General features: G+C 43.3%; 1 protein-coding gene across 1 annotated transcript in view; it reads left to right on the forward strand.

Moving 5' to 3' along the window:
- The window catches only part of cacna1ha (calcium channel, voltage-dependent, T type, alpha 1H subunit a), a 59,185-nt gene extending 49,135 nt beyond the window's left edge, over positions 1 to 10,050 (forward strand). The window contains exons 26-37 of the mRNA XM_068749669.1: positions 68 to 281; positions 2,425 to 2,576; positions 2,985 to 3,094; positions 3,259 to 3,392; positions 3,566 to 3,636; positions 4,893 to 4,971; positions 6,322 to 6,443; positions 6,629 to 6,787; positions 6,903 to 7,043; positions 7,245 to 7,407; positions 8,432 to 8,589; positions 8,677 to 10,050. Of these exons, the coding sequence (XP_068605770.1) occupies positions 68 to 281; positions 2,425 to 2,576; positions 2,985 to 3,094; positions 3,259 to 3,392; positions 3,566 to 3,636; positions 4,893 to 4,971; positions 6,322 to 6,443; positions 6,629 to 6,787; positions 6,903 to 7,043; positions 7,245 to 7,407; positions 8,432 to 8,589; positions 8,677 to 10,050 (2,877 nt within the window). The remainder of the gene's footprint in view (positions 1 to 67; positions 282 to 2,424; positions 2,577 to 2,984; positions 3,095 to 3,258; positions 3,393 to 3,565; positions 3,637 to 4,892; positions 4,972 to 6,321; positions 6,444 to 6,628; positions 6,788 to 6,902; positions 7,044 to 7,244; positions 7,408 to 8,431; positions 8,590 to 8,676) is intronic.
- The last annotated feature ends 7,150 nt before the right edge of the window (positions 10,051 to 17,200 follow it).

Below are 17,200 nucleotides of genomic sequence, written 5' to 3' on the forward strand. Positions count from 1 at the left end.
GCTCAGGCTCGGCAACATAAAGCCCGATATATTTTGCCATGAATACATTCTCATGTCTTTTCCACAGCCTGTGAGGAACCACAACCCCTGGATGCTGCTCTACTTCATCTCCTTCCTGCTGATTGTCAGCTTCTTCGTCCTCAACATGTTTGTCGGGGTCGTCGTGGAGAACTTCCACAAGTGTCGGCAGGATCAGGAGGAGGAGGAGGCCCGCTTACGGGAGGAGAAGAGGCTCAAAATGATAGACAAAAAGCGCAGGAGTAAGGAGAATGGAGGGGCTGGTCGGTAGTCTACTTTTCTGAGCACTGCCTGCTTTCAGAGCCTGCGAAAAGAGAGAAAGAGAATGACATTAAGGGAATCTATTGAGACCTGAACATTAGAAAGATGTTCAAAAGGCTGGCTAGCTCACACAAACTGATCACTGAGAGAAGGCGTAGGCTATGCCAGTCTATTGCATGGAACCGCATGACTGCAGCCCTCCACCAACCCTCATCCGACCCTCATCCAACACTGCATGAAAAACCTTTAAACCAGACTAACCTGACAACCAACTAATAGATTACGTGCTCACTCTTTAAACAACATAACTGCCACAAGTAGGATGTCAAAAACCACAACTCGGCATCCAGTGGTGTTTTGAATGCTTTAGATTACAGCCTCAAACTCCAAAAAGTACACAACTCATATTAGACCATAAGAATAGAAATAATAAGTCGATTTTTTTTTAAAGATTACATTGATGTTGAAGAAAACTTTTGTAGCCTCTGTGGATCAGGTGAAACTGATCAAGGCTTTCCACCTTGAGTCTCGGAACATATTAGTGAAATGGCAGAAGAGAAGAAGATAGAATATACCTTGACTTGCAGACTCAGAAACATAGCAGGTATAGAAGCAGCTTCTACACCTGCAAATCGATTCTGCATTTGGTGCAGCGTTAAATAAATAAGCATGTGAGACATCATGAACACTTCAGGGACAAAGTCCAAATGCTTGCAACACAAACCAGAAATGTGTGAGGACTTGCTCTTTTATTGTGTTTAACATATCATTCTAAATACAAAAGTAAATTGGCAAATTAAAATGTGTTTTTATTTTTTGTGAAAATCATGGAATGACTCCAAACTTATATTCAACTACCCAAAACAGTAAATGCAGAACAACACATGGAGGCAGTTTCTGACGTGAGCCGAGTGCCACTGTTTTCACCCTCAAGTCTCACTGGTCCAGATCCAGACTGTAGTCCCACAGAAGAGATCTTTGAGCACAGATAATCTACTCTACGATCAAAACAATGATTACAGTGATGTCATTGAATAGGAGCGTGGCTCCAGGTTGTGTTCAACAGCACAATCACGTTGTGAAAATGTAAATGAGCAATAAGAGCAGTGAAGCAGTGTCACTGGATAGAATCATTATTACATGTAAATAATGTGTAAAAAAAAAAGCTGTTGAACACATCATGCACAGCCCGTCTCAGTCAGACATTACCCGTTTACATCAAAGGCATGTAAGCATGATGTACTGGGACGGGGACATGAACATGCACGCACTAACGCATACAATCATCTGTCAGAACATACGGTGGTCACGTGTGTTATTGGTTGCTAAGCACCGCTTACTGGTCAGATATTACTCTGCGCTTTACTCGTGATGTTTGCTCAACATCTAAAGCATTACTTAATCAAAATCAGTGAATCCATCTCATGCTTCTAAAGTCGTTAAAAAAGTACCGTACTCTGTGTAGCCTGTTGTTTGGGTCATAGTGGAGACTTTCATGCTCTGCTTCATAAAACACAGAAACCTTTCTACTCTGGGAAGAACGAAATGATCAAGAAGGCAATGGCTCTTTAAGAAAGGAGCACATTTGTTTTTTTTTCCTGGAATAAAATTGTTTTGACTTATTTTAGTCCAGCACAGAGGCCTGTTTACTAAAGACTAGTAGAAGGGAGAACAGCTGACGTAAGACACCATTCCGAGGTGCAACATGCAAGAAAGATTACTGAGTCTCATTCCCAGTTTCTTGCATAATAAATACCTGTTTTTTTTTTGTTTTTTTAGGAAAATGCTGCATTGCATACTTTAAAAGTGCCTTTTTAACAACTTTCCTCATTGCGCCTGGCTTCTTCTTATCTTACCACAAGAGACATTCTTGTGGTGGTGTGCACAGAATGTTGGCGTGTGGGGGGGATGATAATGGGAAAAAAACAAAAAGTGACTTCAGAAGGCAAATATTGTGAAATCTCATTTTTGAAGGGCTGAGATAAGGGCCCGCCCCCTTGACCTCTGCACCTTTGTGTGTGTGCACCACTGGACAGATGTTACATTCAAATGTACCAGGATCCAGAAACTCACAGCTGCACTCTGTCTCTTTGTCTGTCCTTGTGTTGTCTTTCATGTGTTTGTGTGTTTGTTTGTGTACTCCAGAGGCCAAGCAGAGGCCTTACTATGCAGACTACTCTCCCCTGCGTCTGTCCATCCACACGCTGTGCACCAGTCACTACCTGGACCTCTTCATCACCTTCATCATCTGTGTCAACGTCTTCACCATGAGTATCGAACACTACAATCAGCCGCAGGTAATTCTCTGCGTCTGAGTTACAAAGTTGCAAATATTACGGTAGTATTAATATTGGCGATATTCAATATTTATCAGCAGTTTGAAATAACCGAATCACACAAGACCAGTTCAAATGATTCAATGCAACACATTTGTATTCCACGTTCAGTACAAAAAGTGTATTCTATGTTTATTGATTACTGCAGTCTCAAAATTATCCTCTAAAGTGCATACATTTGCAATTCAGTTGTAAAAGTCCGCCAACCTTTTTGGTCTTACTCGAGTTTGAAGGTTTTATTCTTTTAAAGCTAAAACAACAAAAGAAAACTGTTATTGTCAGCTTTAACAAATTCCAAACATCAGCTGGAATTTTGTTGACGTTGAAGCTTCAGGAAAAAGGGTGCTCATAAGAAATGTCTGTGTTCAGTATTTAGAGGAGGTTCTGAAGTACTGCAACTACGTGTTCACCTTCATCTTCATCATCGAGGCCCTGCTCAAACTTGTAGCATTTGGCATCCAGAGGTTCTTCAAAGACAGGTGAGGCAGAGAAGCGTCATTATTCCTCAATATTTCCAAGCAACGGAATGCAATATGTGGTGTGAAGTAATAACTTTTACAGTCTGGTGAAGATTTTTAGCGGCTGGATGGTAAACTGAATTGGACAAGCAAAGGAATAACATTTTTTGTTACATGTATTTCAGATGGAATCAGCTGGACATCGCGATCGTGGCTTTGTCCATCATGGGCATCGCCCTGGAGGAGCTGAAGATGAGCGCAGCGCTGCCGATAAATCCCACCATCATTAGAATCATGAGAGTGCTCAGAATAGCACGAGGTAGGAAGCACACACGAGCCGCTCTGAATCCTTTTATAGTCATATAATCAGATGCCTTCTGGTTCTAGGAATGAGTAAATCTGTGTGTGAGAGCCTCCCCACGATGCTGTTATGAATTCAGAGCCAAAAGGAAGCAGCTATCTGTATAAAACATCTCCTCTGTGCTGCTGTAGTGTTGAAGCTGCTGAAGATGGCCACAGGGATGAGAGCCCTGCTGGATACCGTCATGCAAGCCCTGCCACAGGTGAACACACTCGGAGCTTTGTTTGTCTGATTTATTTTTAGGCACGGAAGGCGAATTCAAAAATGTCTTGCAATAGCTAGCTCCATTGCCGAGTTATGCTTCATGCTGATGAATAATTGACTCAAGCCACATCCGTCCAGATGATAAGTTTTGCATTCTGACTCTAAAATGTCCCTTTTCTGTCCTGTCTTTTATCAAGTGCACATGAAAATAAGACACATTACATTCATTTTGTATGAAAGAAAACTAAAAGGGAGTCAAACACCACTGCAAAGCTATCTCTTAGTCCTCAAAGAAATAATTAATTTGTTTCATTCCCGACTTGCTTGGATTTTTGACAGCGGAAGCTTTAAGGAAACCAGTTAAATTACTGATTTGTTGAAATGATCACTTCACAAAGCGTGTTTTTGCATAGATTGGACCTTAATGACTGCGTGGCCGTCTTCCTCCCTGATGTTTCTCATTTTCTATCCAATCCATGCATGCACATACGCCGGTTCCCAAGGATGTGGTGATGATGATGATGATGATGATGAATATATTTATTAGATAGAATGTTAGAGTACAAGTACAGTCAAACAGTAGAATGGTGGGCACCGCAGGTCACACTCCTGCTGTAGCTGCTGCAGTTCTTGGAGGCAGAGAACAGCTGGACTTCAGATTGTGATGCACATGTGGTGACAGTCTCCATGGGTCTTCTGCTTCCTAAATGTCAAGCGCACCAATGCAAAACAAGAGGACACGGATAGCACAACGACAGTGTTAAAGAAACTAGATTAGTGACAACATGCTGGAAACTCTGTGAGATCCTGTGATGCGGATTTAGTCTTCGGAAGTGGAAAAGGTTCACACGGTGCCCCCTTTGTGATGACTGTATTTACGCTGGGAAAAAAATGAGCTCCAGCAGCAGATATTTTAGTGCTGACCAAAACACTACTGTCAAAAGCTCTGTTGTCAGATGTCTTGGGTATTGCTTGCAGGCAAATGAACAGAAAAGCCATTAGCTTGTAGCTTGTATCAGGCTCACTTCAATGTGTGTCTGCCTGTATTTTGAAAATATATCAAACATTAAGTTGATTTTAATGCACTTTAAAAAAATTATATATTTCAATGTTTAATGTTTGAAGTTATTCTCAAATTAATAAATTACGTAATAATCCTAATTTCCAAGTATTTCTTTTCTGTCAATATTTGCATAAATGTAATTACTTAATTTGTTTGTGCAGCGATGGATCTAACACATGTGTCACTTCCAGGTGGGAAACCTTGGTCTCCTCTTCATGCTGTTGTTCTTCATCTACGCTGCACTGGGAGTGGAGCTCTTTGGGAAACTGGGTCAGTCACACACACACACACCCCCACACACACACACACATACACACCTCTCAACAAGCTTTAGGAGGAAACGTTTTCCTGTCCTCTCCTTTCTATCACTTGAGCCATCTTTACTGAATCTTTAGCGCCTCCTCGCTCTCTCGCTCTCTCTCTGTCTCCAACATTGTGACATCAGAGGTCAGTTTCTAACAAGAAAGATCATATTTGCGCCATCATGTTTATTTTCAAATCGATTCCTCAATGGGCTACCTCATTTTCTGTGAGAGCCCGAAACAACAAAAAAAACACCTGGCAGGACAAAATGAAAATGTCTTTGGATGAAGGGTTGCTGTCTGTGAAATTGTCTGGTTGTCATCCTTCCACTCGACACATTTGCAGCACAGATCAACATCTGTTTTCTGGTTGTGTAAAGAGAAAGACAACAAATTTCTTCTCCCTGTGGCTGCCTCATTTTAAATGCTAATCTTAGAACATGCAAAGCTGGGAAAGCGATTTATGTTTTTTGTGCAGGTTGCATAGAAGTGTGGTGGAGATTATTGGCGTGCTGCTAAAAACATCACCGTTAAATACATTGTGCTGAACCAATTTTCACTGGAGTTTTCGAGGACGTCTCTGCTTACGTGTCGACTGGCAGAGAAAACAAGGACTCCCCTCTGAATTTGTTGAGGGTCTCTGCAGGTGTTCTGAGAAGGCCGGCCTCCAACACCTGTTGAATCGGCCGGTGCAGCCTTTATTCACTCAAGGAAGGACAGAAGAATTTGTCAAATATGAACTCAGAGACCTGGTTCTAAAGGCTGAATAGATTAGATCTGGCCCTCGGGAAGGGGAATATGAAAGGGGATGTGAATAATATCAGCATGGATTTATTACTTTGTATTTAGTTTTGCTCAGCAGCATCCTTTAAACTGCAGACAAGGTCAATTATGACTCTTTCAATTATGAATATTTGCAAACCTGGACGTTTGAGCAACAGCCAGTTGTTCAACGGAGCTTTGTGCAACTGATTCTCTGCAGAGCGACTCATCCCTTTAGCTTCCTGCTAACGTGGCCCTGGCTTTGAAACAAGTGAAAGCGCTGTTGGCTATAATGATCCTGTCCTCAACCTCCTGAGAGCTCTTTGTCAAATTGACCCTGAGCTTGATGGAGACTCTCTCTGTCCTGGAGGACAGACAATCTCCTCTCACGGGGACGCACTGTTTAGCATCCAGTCACGTGTTTACTGCTCTCTGCTTGTGCTCTGGAACCAAAGAAGGGCATCCATTCAGTCTTTTATGCACATTTACCACCCTGTAATTTTTTTTAACCCCCATATGTGGAGTGAAATGCAATTAATGCGTGTTTGTGTTTCAGAGTGCAACGAAAACAACCCGTGTGAAGGTCTGAGTCGTCACGCAACTTTTAAGAACTTTGGAATGGCTTTTCTCACGCTGTTCCGGGTGTCCACCGGAGACAACTGGAATGGGATTATGAAAGTACGAACACAGACACACACCCATTTTCACATTTTCCAACAGCCTCACTCTGAATACACCGACTGATAATAAGCCTTGAGATTTCAGATAAGATTTCAAAGCATTTCTTTGGTGATATATGAACAGATTCTCAATGTTTCTTTCCTCGGTCTTCCCCGTCTCTCCCTCTCTCTGTGTCTTTTAAGGACACGTTAAGGGAGTGTCACCCAGACGAGCGTCACTGCTTCTCTTACTTGCCTTTGGTTTCGCCAATTTACTTTGTCACCTTTGTGCTCATGGCCCAGTTTGTGCTGGTAAATGTGGTGGTGGCTGTTCTGATGAAGCATCTCGAGGAAAGCAACAAGGTCGGTAACTAGAGAGGCTACAAGTGACGTTTTGCACAAACATGGTCATTTGAGTTGCTTTTGGATTTTACTTAAACATTTTCGGATAAAGAAAAAAAAAACGTTCACTTTGCAGGAGGCTAAAGAGGATGCAGAGATGGATGCAGAGATCGCCTTGGAAATGGCAATGGAGAGGGAACGCAGACTAAGTGCAACCTCCAACAGCAGCTCAATGGGAGGGACTTATGTTGGACCATGTCCACATTCCCCTGGACAGGTACGGAATACCTTACACATGTCATCATTTAATCAGGAAATTGACTATCCCTTAAATAATTACAGGCGCAACAGAAATAAAATAAAAAGTTGTTAGTACATGTTTCTTATTTTTATTTTTATATTATTGCATCACGTAAAAGTCTGTGTTGCAATACGTATTATTAAATAAAGACATATGGTCTTGTGTCTCCCCCTGCAGGAGAATGAGGGGCAGTACAGTGACCAGAACCTGCTGTCTCCAAGGAAGATGTCTGTATCCAGGATGCACTCTTTGCCGAATGACAGCTACATGTTCCGACCTGTGCAGCCCGCCAGCGCCCCCCATCATTTGGAGGAGGCAGCGCTCAGTCCCCAGCATTCAGGTAACGCAGTGAAAGTCGAATTGGAGGCAGGGAGTCAATCCGGCGGGTTGAATGACTTTGCCATTGTTTCCTAACCTACTTTTGATGATGTAGTAGTACTCGCATATGGCATATTAGTCGAGTTCTCCAGTTCCAGCAAATCAAACACATCTTAGCTTGAGAATTTCCATGTTGAGAGCCTGACTCTAATCGCTGTTCTATCTGCAGTCAGAGTCTAATGCCAAGTTGTGGCCAGGCTGTGGACAGGCGCTGCTCTGTCCCAAGGTACTCTCTGGAGTGGATGAGCTGGTTCCTGTGAACCACGCTTCACACAGGCTCATCTGCTCAGCTGTGGAATGACTGGTACTCCAGATGCCAGGATGCAAAGTCAGAAAACATCTGTGTGTACAAATGTCACATCACAGCTGTGATGCTTCGACGAATATGTTTACGATTTTATTATCACGTGGCTTTGCAGCCTGGCCTGGAAGCACCAACGGAAAATGCTCTCGACTCTGACTTTGCTGCAATATTTGTTTGTTTGTTTGTTTGTTTTTTACTCTGGTTACATCTGAACTTACAGGTGATCTACATCTGTCAGTGCAGAATGCCTAAGACCCTGGTTACACACAGTCAGATGCTAGCAGGGCATTACGATTACGCACACTCGTATAAAAACTGTCAGTGTAACCAGGCTTTAATGCAGAATATCATCCGCTGAGCTGGCGTTATCCGACAATCAGCTCAGTGCTGCTTCTCTAGGGGTTCAAGTTATTTTTTGATGAGCAAACTGAATGAGTTTTTTTTATCCAGGTAAACACTCTATTTTGATAGCAAAGTTAAAAGAATTGCAAACTTACTTTTAAATATCAAAATACAGTGTTAGTCACATGCTCTAATAATTATTTTTAATCCAAAAGTGGAACCCCCCCCAGTTCTTTTACTTCTTTGTTTGTCTGCCCAGACGTGCATGTGTTTTTGTGCAGAAATGCATGCGTTTGAATCGACTATTGTATTATGAGATCGACCCCTTTTGCATCTTCAGGGTCAGTGACGTCTATCCACTCGCAGCCGTGTGACAGTCGGCCACTGTTGCAAGTACCGGATGTTTCCCACATTCACCCACAGTCGCCTCTCACTCTCACCTTGCCTCGTATCACCCTCCCCACATCCACGGCCTCCCCAAGGGCCTTCCACAGACAGGTGAGCGAGCAGCAGCCTACGTGCTGACATGGACATGCATTTATGTGTCATGATGGCGTGCATGAATGTTGATGGTTTGTCTTTCAGCTGGCGGGTAAAGTGGATTCTGTGGAGTCCCAGGCTTGTGAGCATCAGGCGAGGCCCAACCCCATTCATCCGCCTCCCCTCTCACCTTCTCCCCTCTCGTCACATGCTTCTTCCCTGTCTCCTCCTTCCTCCTCTCCCTCAGGCCCCTCTCTCCCGCTCTCTTCCCTTTCTGCATTCACACTTCCTCCTCCCTCTCCTTTGCCTCACATACTGTCTTCACCCTCTCCGGCCCCATCTTCCCCCTCACTTCTCCTCCCACCACCTCCCTCCCCTCGACTCCCGCAACGTCATTCCAGTCTTCGGAGGCCTAGACCGTCCTCGGCTGCCTCCTTTCGTGACCCTGCAGACGAGGAGGTGTACCGCATCACCAGCTCAGCACACCACCGGTGGAGAGTTGAGGAGGTGGGAGGACAAGATAACAGAGAAAAGGCCGGCCGCAGCCACTCCCTCTCGCCCTATGCCACGCCACACACTCTCGGGTCTTACACCGCCACCTCACCACCTCTCCCCTCACTGCCTTCCTCCTCCTCCAGGAGTGCGCTCAGCTTGCTCGGTGCAGGACTGAAGGATTGTGACTTAAGAAAAGGTTTTAGTGATGAAAACCAGGGATTCCTAAACAAACCAATGTCTTTGTCAGTCGGTTACCCTGACGACCAGCGGCGGCACTCTATCGAGGTCTGCCTCCCGCCAGATGTCATTACCAGTGATGACCAACACTTGAGGCGTGAGGCCCACCGCTCTGAAAAGGGCAGCTCAGCGTTTCCTGTGAGGGTGCAGTCAGTTGGAGGCGGCCACAAGAAGAAGAAGCTGAGTCCACCTTGCATATCCATCCACCCGCCCTCAGAGAGGGAACACCCTCAAATCGCCTCGCCTCCAAAACTGGCCGACTGCAGCATGATGCTGAGACGCAGGACGCCGTCTTATGACTTGACCTTGCACACACAGCCTAACATGCAAGATGCCACTGCAGATTCCCAAATACGCACACAGACACTCACGCCTGTACACGTACCCCTGCACACACACTCACCGACACACACTCCGACATACACCCCACCACACCCGTCCACACCTACACACCCACACATCCCGATCAGCCCGAACATCTTCATCCAGCCCCATGCGCCTCTTTTCCCAAACACAATGCCTTTCTCGCAGGCACACTCCCTCTACCCTGCTGCAAGGCACGCCTCCCTCTCCGGGGACTACACGGCCCTCCCCCAGTTCACCTTTGACCAACCACAGTCCAGATACATGAGCGGCCTGTCACCTGGCCTATCAGAGGCTGACTCAGCCGCCTGCTCTTCCACGTTAGACAACAGACTGGGAAGCGGCGCCGGCTTCAGTGCAAAGAATCGGAGGACCGCTCAGTGAACTCTAAGCATTGCCTTCTGGATGTGAATTAATTGGTCCAAAGTCTCTGAAGTTGTGGAGCGACCTCAACCGACCTCAGCACAGATTGTTGGGGGTGGGGTGGGGGATCGATTTTTGTGAGGATAAACACTGAAAAGACATGAATTACGCTCTTCAGAGAGACGCTGGTACGGTCCCATCCTCGGATTATCGACATTGGATCCATTCTCCTTACCCGTGAAGGGCGGCAGATCCGCTGAGGCTGTACCAGTCAAACAGTACCAACTGTACACGGTGTGTTCAGGACACAACACACCCGGACTCAAGCCTAACTCCGTAGCCAAAGTTTTTTGACACACTGTCCCCACCCACGCGAGCCAATCAGGAAGCAGCGTCTGGCTGATAACCTCTAACCTTTATGGGAGGTGGTTTGTGAAATGCGAGAGTGGGGGGGAGGGGGGGAATCGTGGGATATGCAACTTCAGGTTTTCTACAGAAGTTCTGCTTGCCCCTCCTCTGCGCCTTGATCACATTGCTCAAAGCAGAAGTGTGTGTGAGTGTGTGAGTCTGCGTTTTCCTGTGTGAGTATCGTCAAATCCGTTGTCTTGAAAGTTGGCCGTGTTATTCTTACGCCTGCACATGACCGAGGGGGGTAGCAGGGCAGAGCTGTAGTGTGCGTTTATCTGTGTTTCTGTGCAGTGTAAATAAAGGAAAATACTGTACTTGTTGAGATTTTAAAATAGCTCTATCCATATGCACATATTTTTATAGAAATCTAAAATGTTTTTTGCACACAGATTTGAATTTCAAGTTGCTTGTTTTTCCTCTGTTGTCCTCTCATGAATGTATGTTTCTTTTCATGACGGAGAAGGAGCAGCGGGGAGCAACCCTCCTCTCGACGGGTTGCCTGAGGTTGAGCGGGATTTTATTTTTCTATTTTGAAAAAGAAAAAGGCGTGAACAGGGACAGCGATGTGTTTTCTGTAGCTTTGTCTCAGATTTCTATGTGTTTGATAGCTAAATAACAGTCTGAAGAAGTGGGCTCAGTGAGGAAAGCCACACCGATATCCCAGATGAGGTTACAGATTAGGATTTGTTTTGATCAAGACTTTTGGATGAACTGTATCCTGTCACAAACGCAAATTACGGCTATCGTGTGACTTTTGTTATTCTATTGAGATAATTGTAAATGCAACACTAAACATAATATAACAATTTTGTCAATTTAAAAAATGGCTTGGCAAAAAAACAAAACAACTTTTGAACAATAAGCGGCCTCGTGAAAAGTCCCATGATCCGCCGCCACTGAGCCCTGCTTCTGAAGCTGTTGTCGAGCTGGATCAGCATTGACACCACTTGGTGTTCTGTACATCTAAAGACAACCAAACCAATTCACTTAATAAATATGTGTAGCCAGAGTGCAATAATATATACTTGTGAAAACTATAGTGACATCCACCATACATTAAACATTCTTGTGTTCGTACATACTGTAGAACTATATATGATATTTTATAAGATGATCAAGAGCGTCTCTACACTAGTGTCCACGCTACTAAAGGTACTTGCCCTGCGTGTGGCTGCAGGTGTGTGTGTAAGGAGTGTCAGGTGGTGTTAGGACCACCTCGTGGCGGGTTTGCTGCAGGAACATTATTTATAAGCCACCGTGTCAGATCAGCATGAGACATGCGGCGTATCAGTTATGTGAAATGAGCCTGACTACGGTTGGCCTCATGCAACCTCCAGACTGAGAGGCTGTACCTTTACTCTGTGTTTATTCTGTTTTGGTGCAGGTGAACCAGGAAGCATGCTTGTAAAAATACTCCTGAATCCCCTTTTTGAGGAAGCTGGCTTAGATGGCATCTGTTTTTCCTGCTGGTCGGCGTGTAACATGCACAATACCCATGTACCATGATTGAGAGCCGAAGGGATTTGACGCTGTACAATAAGCACTACAAGGTCCAATATGTCACATACCAAAATCTTGTATCTGTCTGAGCTAAACTACTAGAGTAACTCTAAAATGGTATTAAACCAGTTAAAAATAATTAAAGCATTGAATTGTATTCATGTGTAGGTATTAAAATGAATAAATTAAATGTAAGATACAAAACTGGTGTTAATTAAATCCCACCAAGGCTAGCATTGAAACGCTGCAACACCAGAGTGCAGAAATAAACCCTTGCAAACATAAGGACAGCGATAAATAGATTATTATCATACTATCATTCGCCTGGAACAGTCTTGATTATCTTATTGACTCCCAAGCAGCATAAATGCAGAGGGTGAAAATACATCTTAATATCCAGACTGAAAGCGCTTCATAGCACTCTACTTTCAGACACACAGAAGCACATCTGATGTTGGACGTTGCATCCTCTCGTCAGAACTCATTTTTATACAGAATGTGCTTGAAGACTTTTGTGCAGACTTTGTCCCTTTCATGTCCTCTTCCTGCACAGATGGTCAGCAATGGTAGGCTTAAAGTCTGAAGCCTCTTTTCTGTCTCACTCTTATTTGAATGGGTGCAGACAAACCCAATCCTACCGCATTTTGCCATATTAATCGACACGGTTTGTTAGAGTGACTGCATAATTGTTCTTACGATTTACGGATCTTTGGATCGCGGTATTTAAAATCCTATTTTTGAGGAAGCGGTTTTGATTATTGCATGTTCTGATTTAAGAAAATAATCCTTTGAGAAAGAATCATCTGGATCTTTTAGAGATTTTGATATTTGCATTTTCAGATGTTTTTCAATTATAGATTGACTACCTGATTGCACTGGACACTGATCAATTGGTAACCTGATGAAATACTGATTAAATGATCCTATTCTTTATTGTCCAGTGTAATTCTGGTTGGTGATATTCACTGTACAAGGACATTTCTCTCTATACGGTTTTATGGCGAGAAACGGAAACCCAGTTGGTTCTGTTTTCTTCAGAACTGACATTATTTAACGTGGAGGTGAAACTTTCTCACTTCATCTCCTGATACTCTAAACGTAGTAGAACTCTGATATTGGTGAACTGAACTAACTGATGTATATTTTACGTAGAATTAGCAAACGCCCTGATGCTCTGTTGCAGACAGAAAAAGAAAGTAATAAGTTTAGTGTTTCTGGTGTGATGCTGAGCTGGTCCGGCCTCGCACTGCTGAAGCCAATCACGCTCCTGACACAAGTGTCGCCATGACAACAGGCTCCAGAAAGTTCGAACTGTGATAGAACTTTGATGAATCAGAAGACTTGTGTGTTTTTCTTTTTCTTTCGTTCTTTCTGTTTTTTTTATACCCCAAACCTCCTAAGCCTTATAAGGAGGGGAGGAGGTGTGTTCTGTCTGTCAGAGGAGAGCCAACTTGTCTGCAATAATAAGCCCTTAATTATTCCTTGTAACAAAAGGAGAGGGGAGAGGGGAGGTGTCTTAAGGCTGGACACAGTCTGATTCTCTATACATTGTACTGTTGCTGATTATTGTGTGATGACCAAACGTTGTCCCGAAGGATGTTCCCTTTTCAATTAAAAAAATACAAAGATTTTTTTTTTAAATTCGTGACACGTGCTGCGTCATTTCTTACGTTGATTGTTTTGACCTGTTTGACTTCTTAGAAACTGCGACCCTCACATGGAATGACCAGAGAGCACAGACATGGGTATTTTCTTAATTTTCATTCACAAATGTTTTTCTGTTTAAATATCAAAGGCAATTGTTAGAAGTAGTTTTGTTTTACAAGACCCACTCCTGGCCCTGCGAAGAACTGGCGGCTTATCCAGGGTGGACACCACCTTCCGCCCGATTTCAGCTGGCACTGAAATCAGAGTCTTACAATGAAGATTAAGAAAATACATTAATGTCTACTGATGGCAGCGAACAATTTGACACTTCTATCATCGTCCTTCTTAAACTCCAGTAAGGATCGAAGATGTCGCTGGTTTCAACGTGAATTCATCGATGATTGCTGCTCCCATTTTAGGAATGTGAATCATGTCTAAAGAGATTCTAACGCAGCATGTCTGAGACCCGTTTCCTCTGGCAAATGTCGAAAGTTGTTGAACCAGGCCCAAAAGACAGATATCTGACGTGCTAGCTTGTCGCTGTGAAGGATCCCAGCTTTACATCTTAACTGGACTACAACAGTTTTCATGAGACCAGAAACAGAAAACAGGATCATGTCACTCCAGATCTCGACACAGGCTACTTTTCTGTTGCAGTTGTAGGTACGTATCACGACCACTAGATGGCGATATTCGAGGGGGGATTTGTTTTGAACCCTTTACAACAGGGAAAGTATGGAGAATGTAAATATGCGACAACCAACAAGAGTTAAAATTCTGCACACACAGACTCAGTGTCTTGGGAATGCAAGTTCAACATGGAACTACATCTCATTAACTTTACAGTTAAACATGGCTGATGACGAACCGTCAACATAAACATAATTGTACTATTTTATATTTGATGATGATGACTATATTTATTAGATAGAATATTAGAGTACAAGTACAGTCACACAGTAGCATGTATTACAGTACAAATAAAGTCAAACATCCTGTCTAAGAGGAGCATTTCAAAAAAGCCCTTGCGGTCTTGTTTCCGTTGAAAGTCCTTAGTACATCAGCAACATTTAACAATACAATTTTCATAATACAAATAAGAATAAAACCAATATTAAATTACTCAATTGATGCAAAATAACATTAGAAAAATAAAAATAATTTTACACCACAGATGCAAACTAACAATAAATTTCAAATAAATCACACCACAGATGCAAAATGACAATGAATGACAATAAATTACATAAATTACAATAAATTACCAAGCCACTTAATATGTGCAACGTAGGTGGACAAAAAAAAAAGGGGGGGGGGGGGGGGGGTGTTGATCCGGAGAGAGTCGCGATGACTATCTCCATTTCTGTCCCCCTAAAATGTGTATTTTTAGGGCCGTTTTGAAGGAGGCCAAAGAGGTGCATTTAAAGACTGTCATACAATTCTGAACATTTTCACACAAACTGGTTTCTAAAAGAAGATTGAAAATAGGAAACCACATCGCATATTCCAGAAATGGAACTAGAGCACCTCCACATTTTGGGTTTTTGTGCATATATTTTGCGGCACCACTTCTGAGGACTGTGAACATTTAATGCAACACTAGATGGCGGTACTCAACATCATATCCACAGCAGAAAAGAACGTGACTGCACTCTGCAGCCTTTAATGCTGGACTGCTTTGAGTGTGTGTGCGTGTGCGCGTGTTTATTCGCGCACACTTGCACATACTAGAGTGTGCATGTTTTTAAGAGCATGTGTGTTTGTTAGTGAAACAATGTAGGTTATATGTTCCTGTGAGAAGTAAAGGTCAAGATGGCAGAGTCATAGAAAAAATAAAGGGCCTTCCGTCCCTCCTCCTCTGCAGCAGCTCAGATTCCCTTTTATAACGACAATGTTTATTAAAGCCGTTGTTTAATGGATTTCCAGCCACATATTCAACTGTATTCTTTTTTTAATGCCCATTTTATTTACTGTAAAATCAGTCTTTCTGTGAAAGTCAGACAACACAACCTTTTGATGTGCCAACGGAGGGACACTCCGGGTTGGGATGCAGGTCTGCACCTCCTCAGTTGGAATTAGCTGCTCAAAGCTGCTTTTAAAGCCCGACTCTGCCAGCGACCATTAAAGGCACATCTCTCTTTTGGCTCTGTGAAGTGTGGTTTAAAAAGACAGCCTCCCCACCCATCTCCATATGTCCCTTTACTTCTCTTCTCTTCATGCAAGACACTCATCTGCAGTCAGCACAGCCAGATTCTCCATCTTTACATCCAGTTTTAGGTTTTAATTGGATATCTCCATTTAGCTGTTCATCAAAATGCCCGACTAGATCAGCCATGCTTCTCTTTAAAATATTTCTTCCGTCAGCACCTGCTTAGACTGAGTGTGAAGCAGGTTTGTCAGGTGGCGATATGATCGCTTTGTCTTTGGGGACAGGTCTTAGAATGTGCGAAAGAAACCCGACATTGAGAATAGGAGCTGGCATCTCGAATGGATAACCAGGGTATTGGTCTTTTTTTACATTGAGCAACTTTCCTGCTGAAGCGTCCTCAAGAAAGACATTGAATCCCCAGAGTTCTCGTTGGATGGTGCTGTGCAGCTGACCTCGGATAAATGTCTGGTAAGTGGAAAGAAAAGAATCAATGACATGTTGCAGTTCTCTGCGGGATACTGCAGTCAGGGGAGCATGCCAGAATGAAAAATAAATTAGTTATATGTATCCAGTGATTTGGAGCAAAAAGCTACTTTCCATTTAATTTTAACATTTTGTAAAATTATTTTTCGTTTGAAAAATGCTAATTTTTCACATTCATTGTTCAAATACTGAGAAGACACATGCGGTGAGGCAGCCGCCAGCTGAGCCTCACAATGGATTGTGCAGTCACTCAGCTAACTGTGCTGCATGTTATGTAGGTAGCGTATTGCTGTCTCTGTATGTTGCTATTTACTATCTTTAAGAACTCCATTACCATAGTTCAGCTGATGTGCATAATGTTTTTGTCTTGTTTTGTCAGCAACTGTAGATGTATAACGGGCGGCGTAGTGGTTAGCGTTGTCATCGCTATGGGGACGTGTCCGAGGTGTGTATAGGATAGGCTCCAGCAACTCCCGAGCCGAAAAGCGGAAGAAGATGGATGTATTTGTGTAACGTGCTTCTTGTGCTGAGCGATCATAAAACGGCTCCATGTTCAGATGAATGAACTTTCCTGGGAAGCAGGGAAAAAGATGACACTTTATGGCATTCCGTGATAGAACCAGTGGCACGGTAACAGTCATGGGTGGAATTATTTCTGATCTCATCGTATTATTCCACAGATACCCACTGAGGCTTATAGGTACTTAGTTTAAATGCTGAATACCTGACATCTTTCTACTGAAGGCAGGACAAAATAAGAAGATGTTTCACCTCAGTGAATCCATTGTGCGATTCCTAATGAGCAGCCCAACCTGATTATTCAGAGTCCATTGCAGGATTTCATTTCCGAAGCAGCTGATGTGAACATTCTGGAACATCAAGTTAATTAATAGGTGCTTTACTCCTGTTCGTATGATGAAGCATTTCAAGCGTCCAGGTGTTATTTAGCAACGTTTACTGCTCCACCCTCTTCCCTTCCCTCTT

Source organism: Brachionichthys hirsutus, chromosome 16 (genome assembly GCF_040956055.1).
Source record: "Brachionichthys hirsutus isolate HB-005 chromosome 16, CSIRO-AGI_Bhir_v1, whole genome shotgun sequence".
In the NCBI taxonomy this organism is placed as follows: Eukaryota; Metazoa; Chordata; class Actinopteri; order Lophiiformes; family Brachionichthyidae; genus Brachionichthys; species Brachionichthys hirsutus.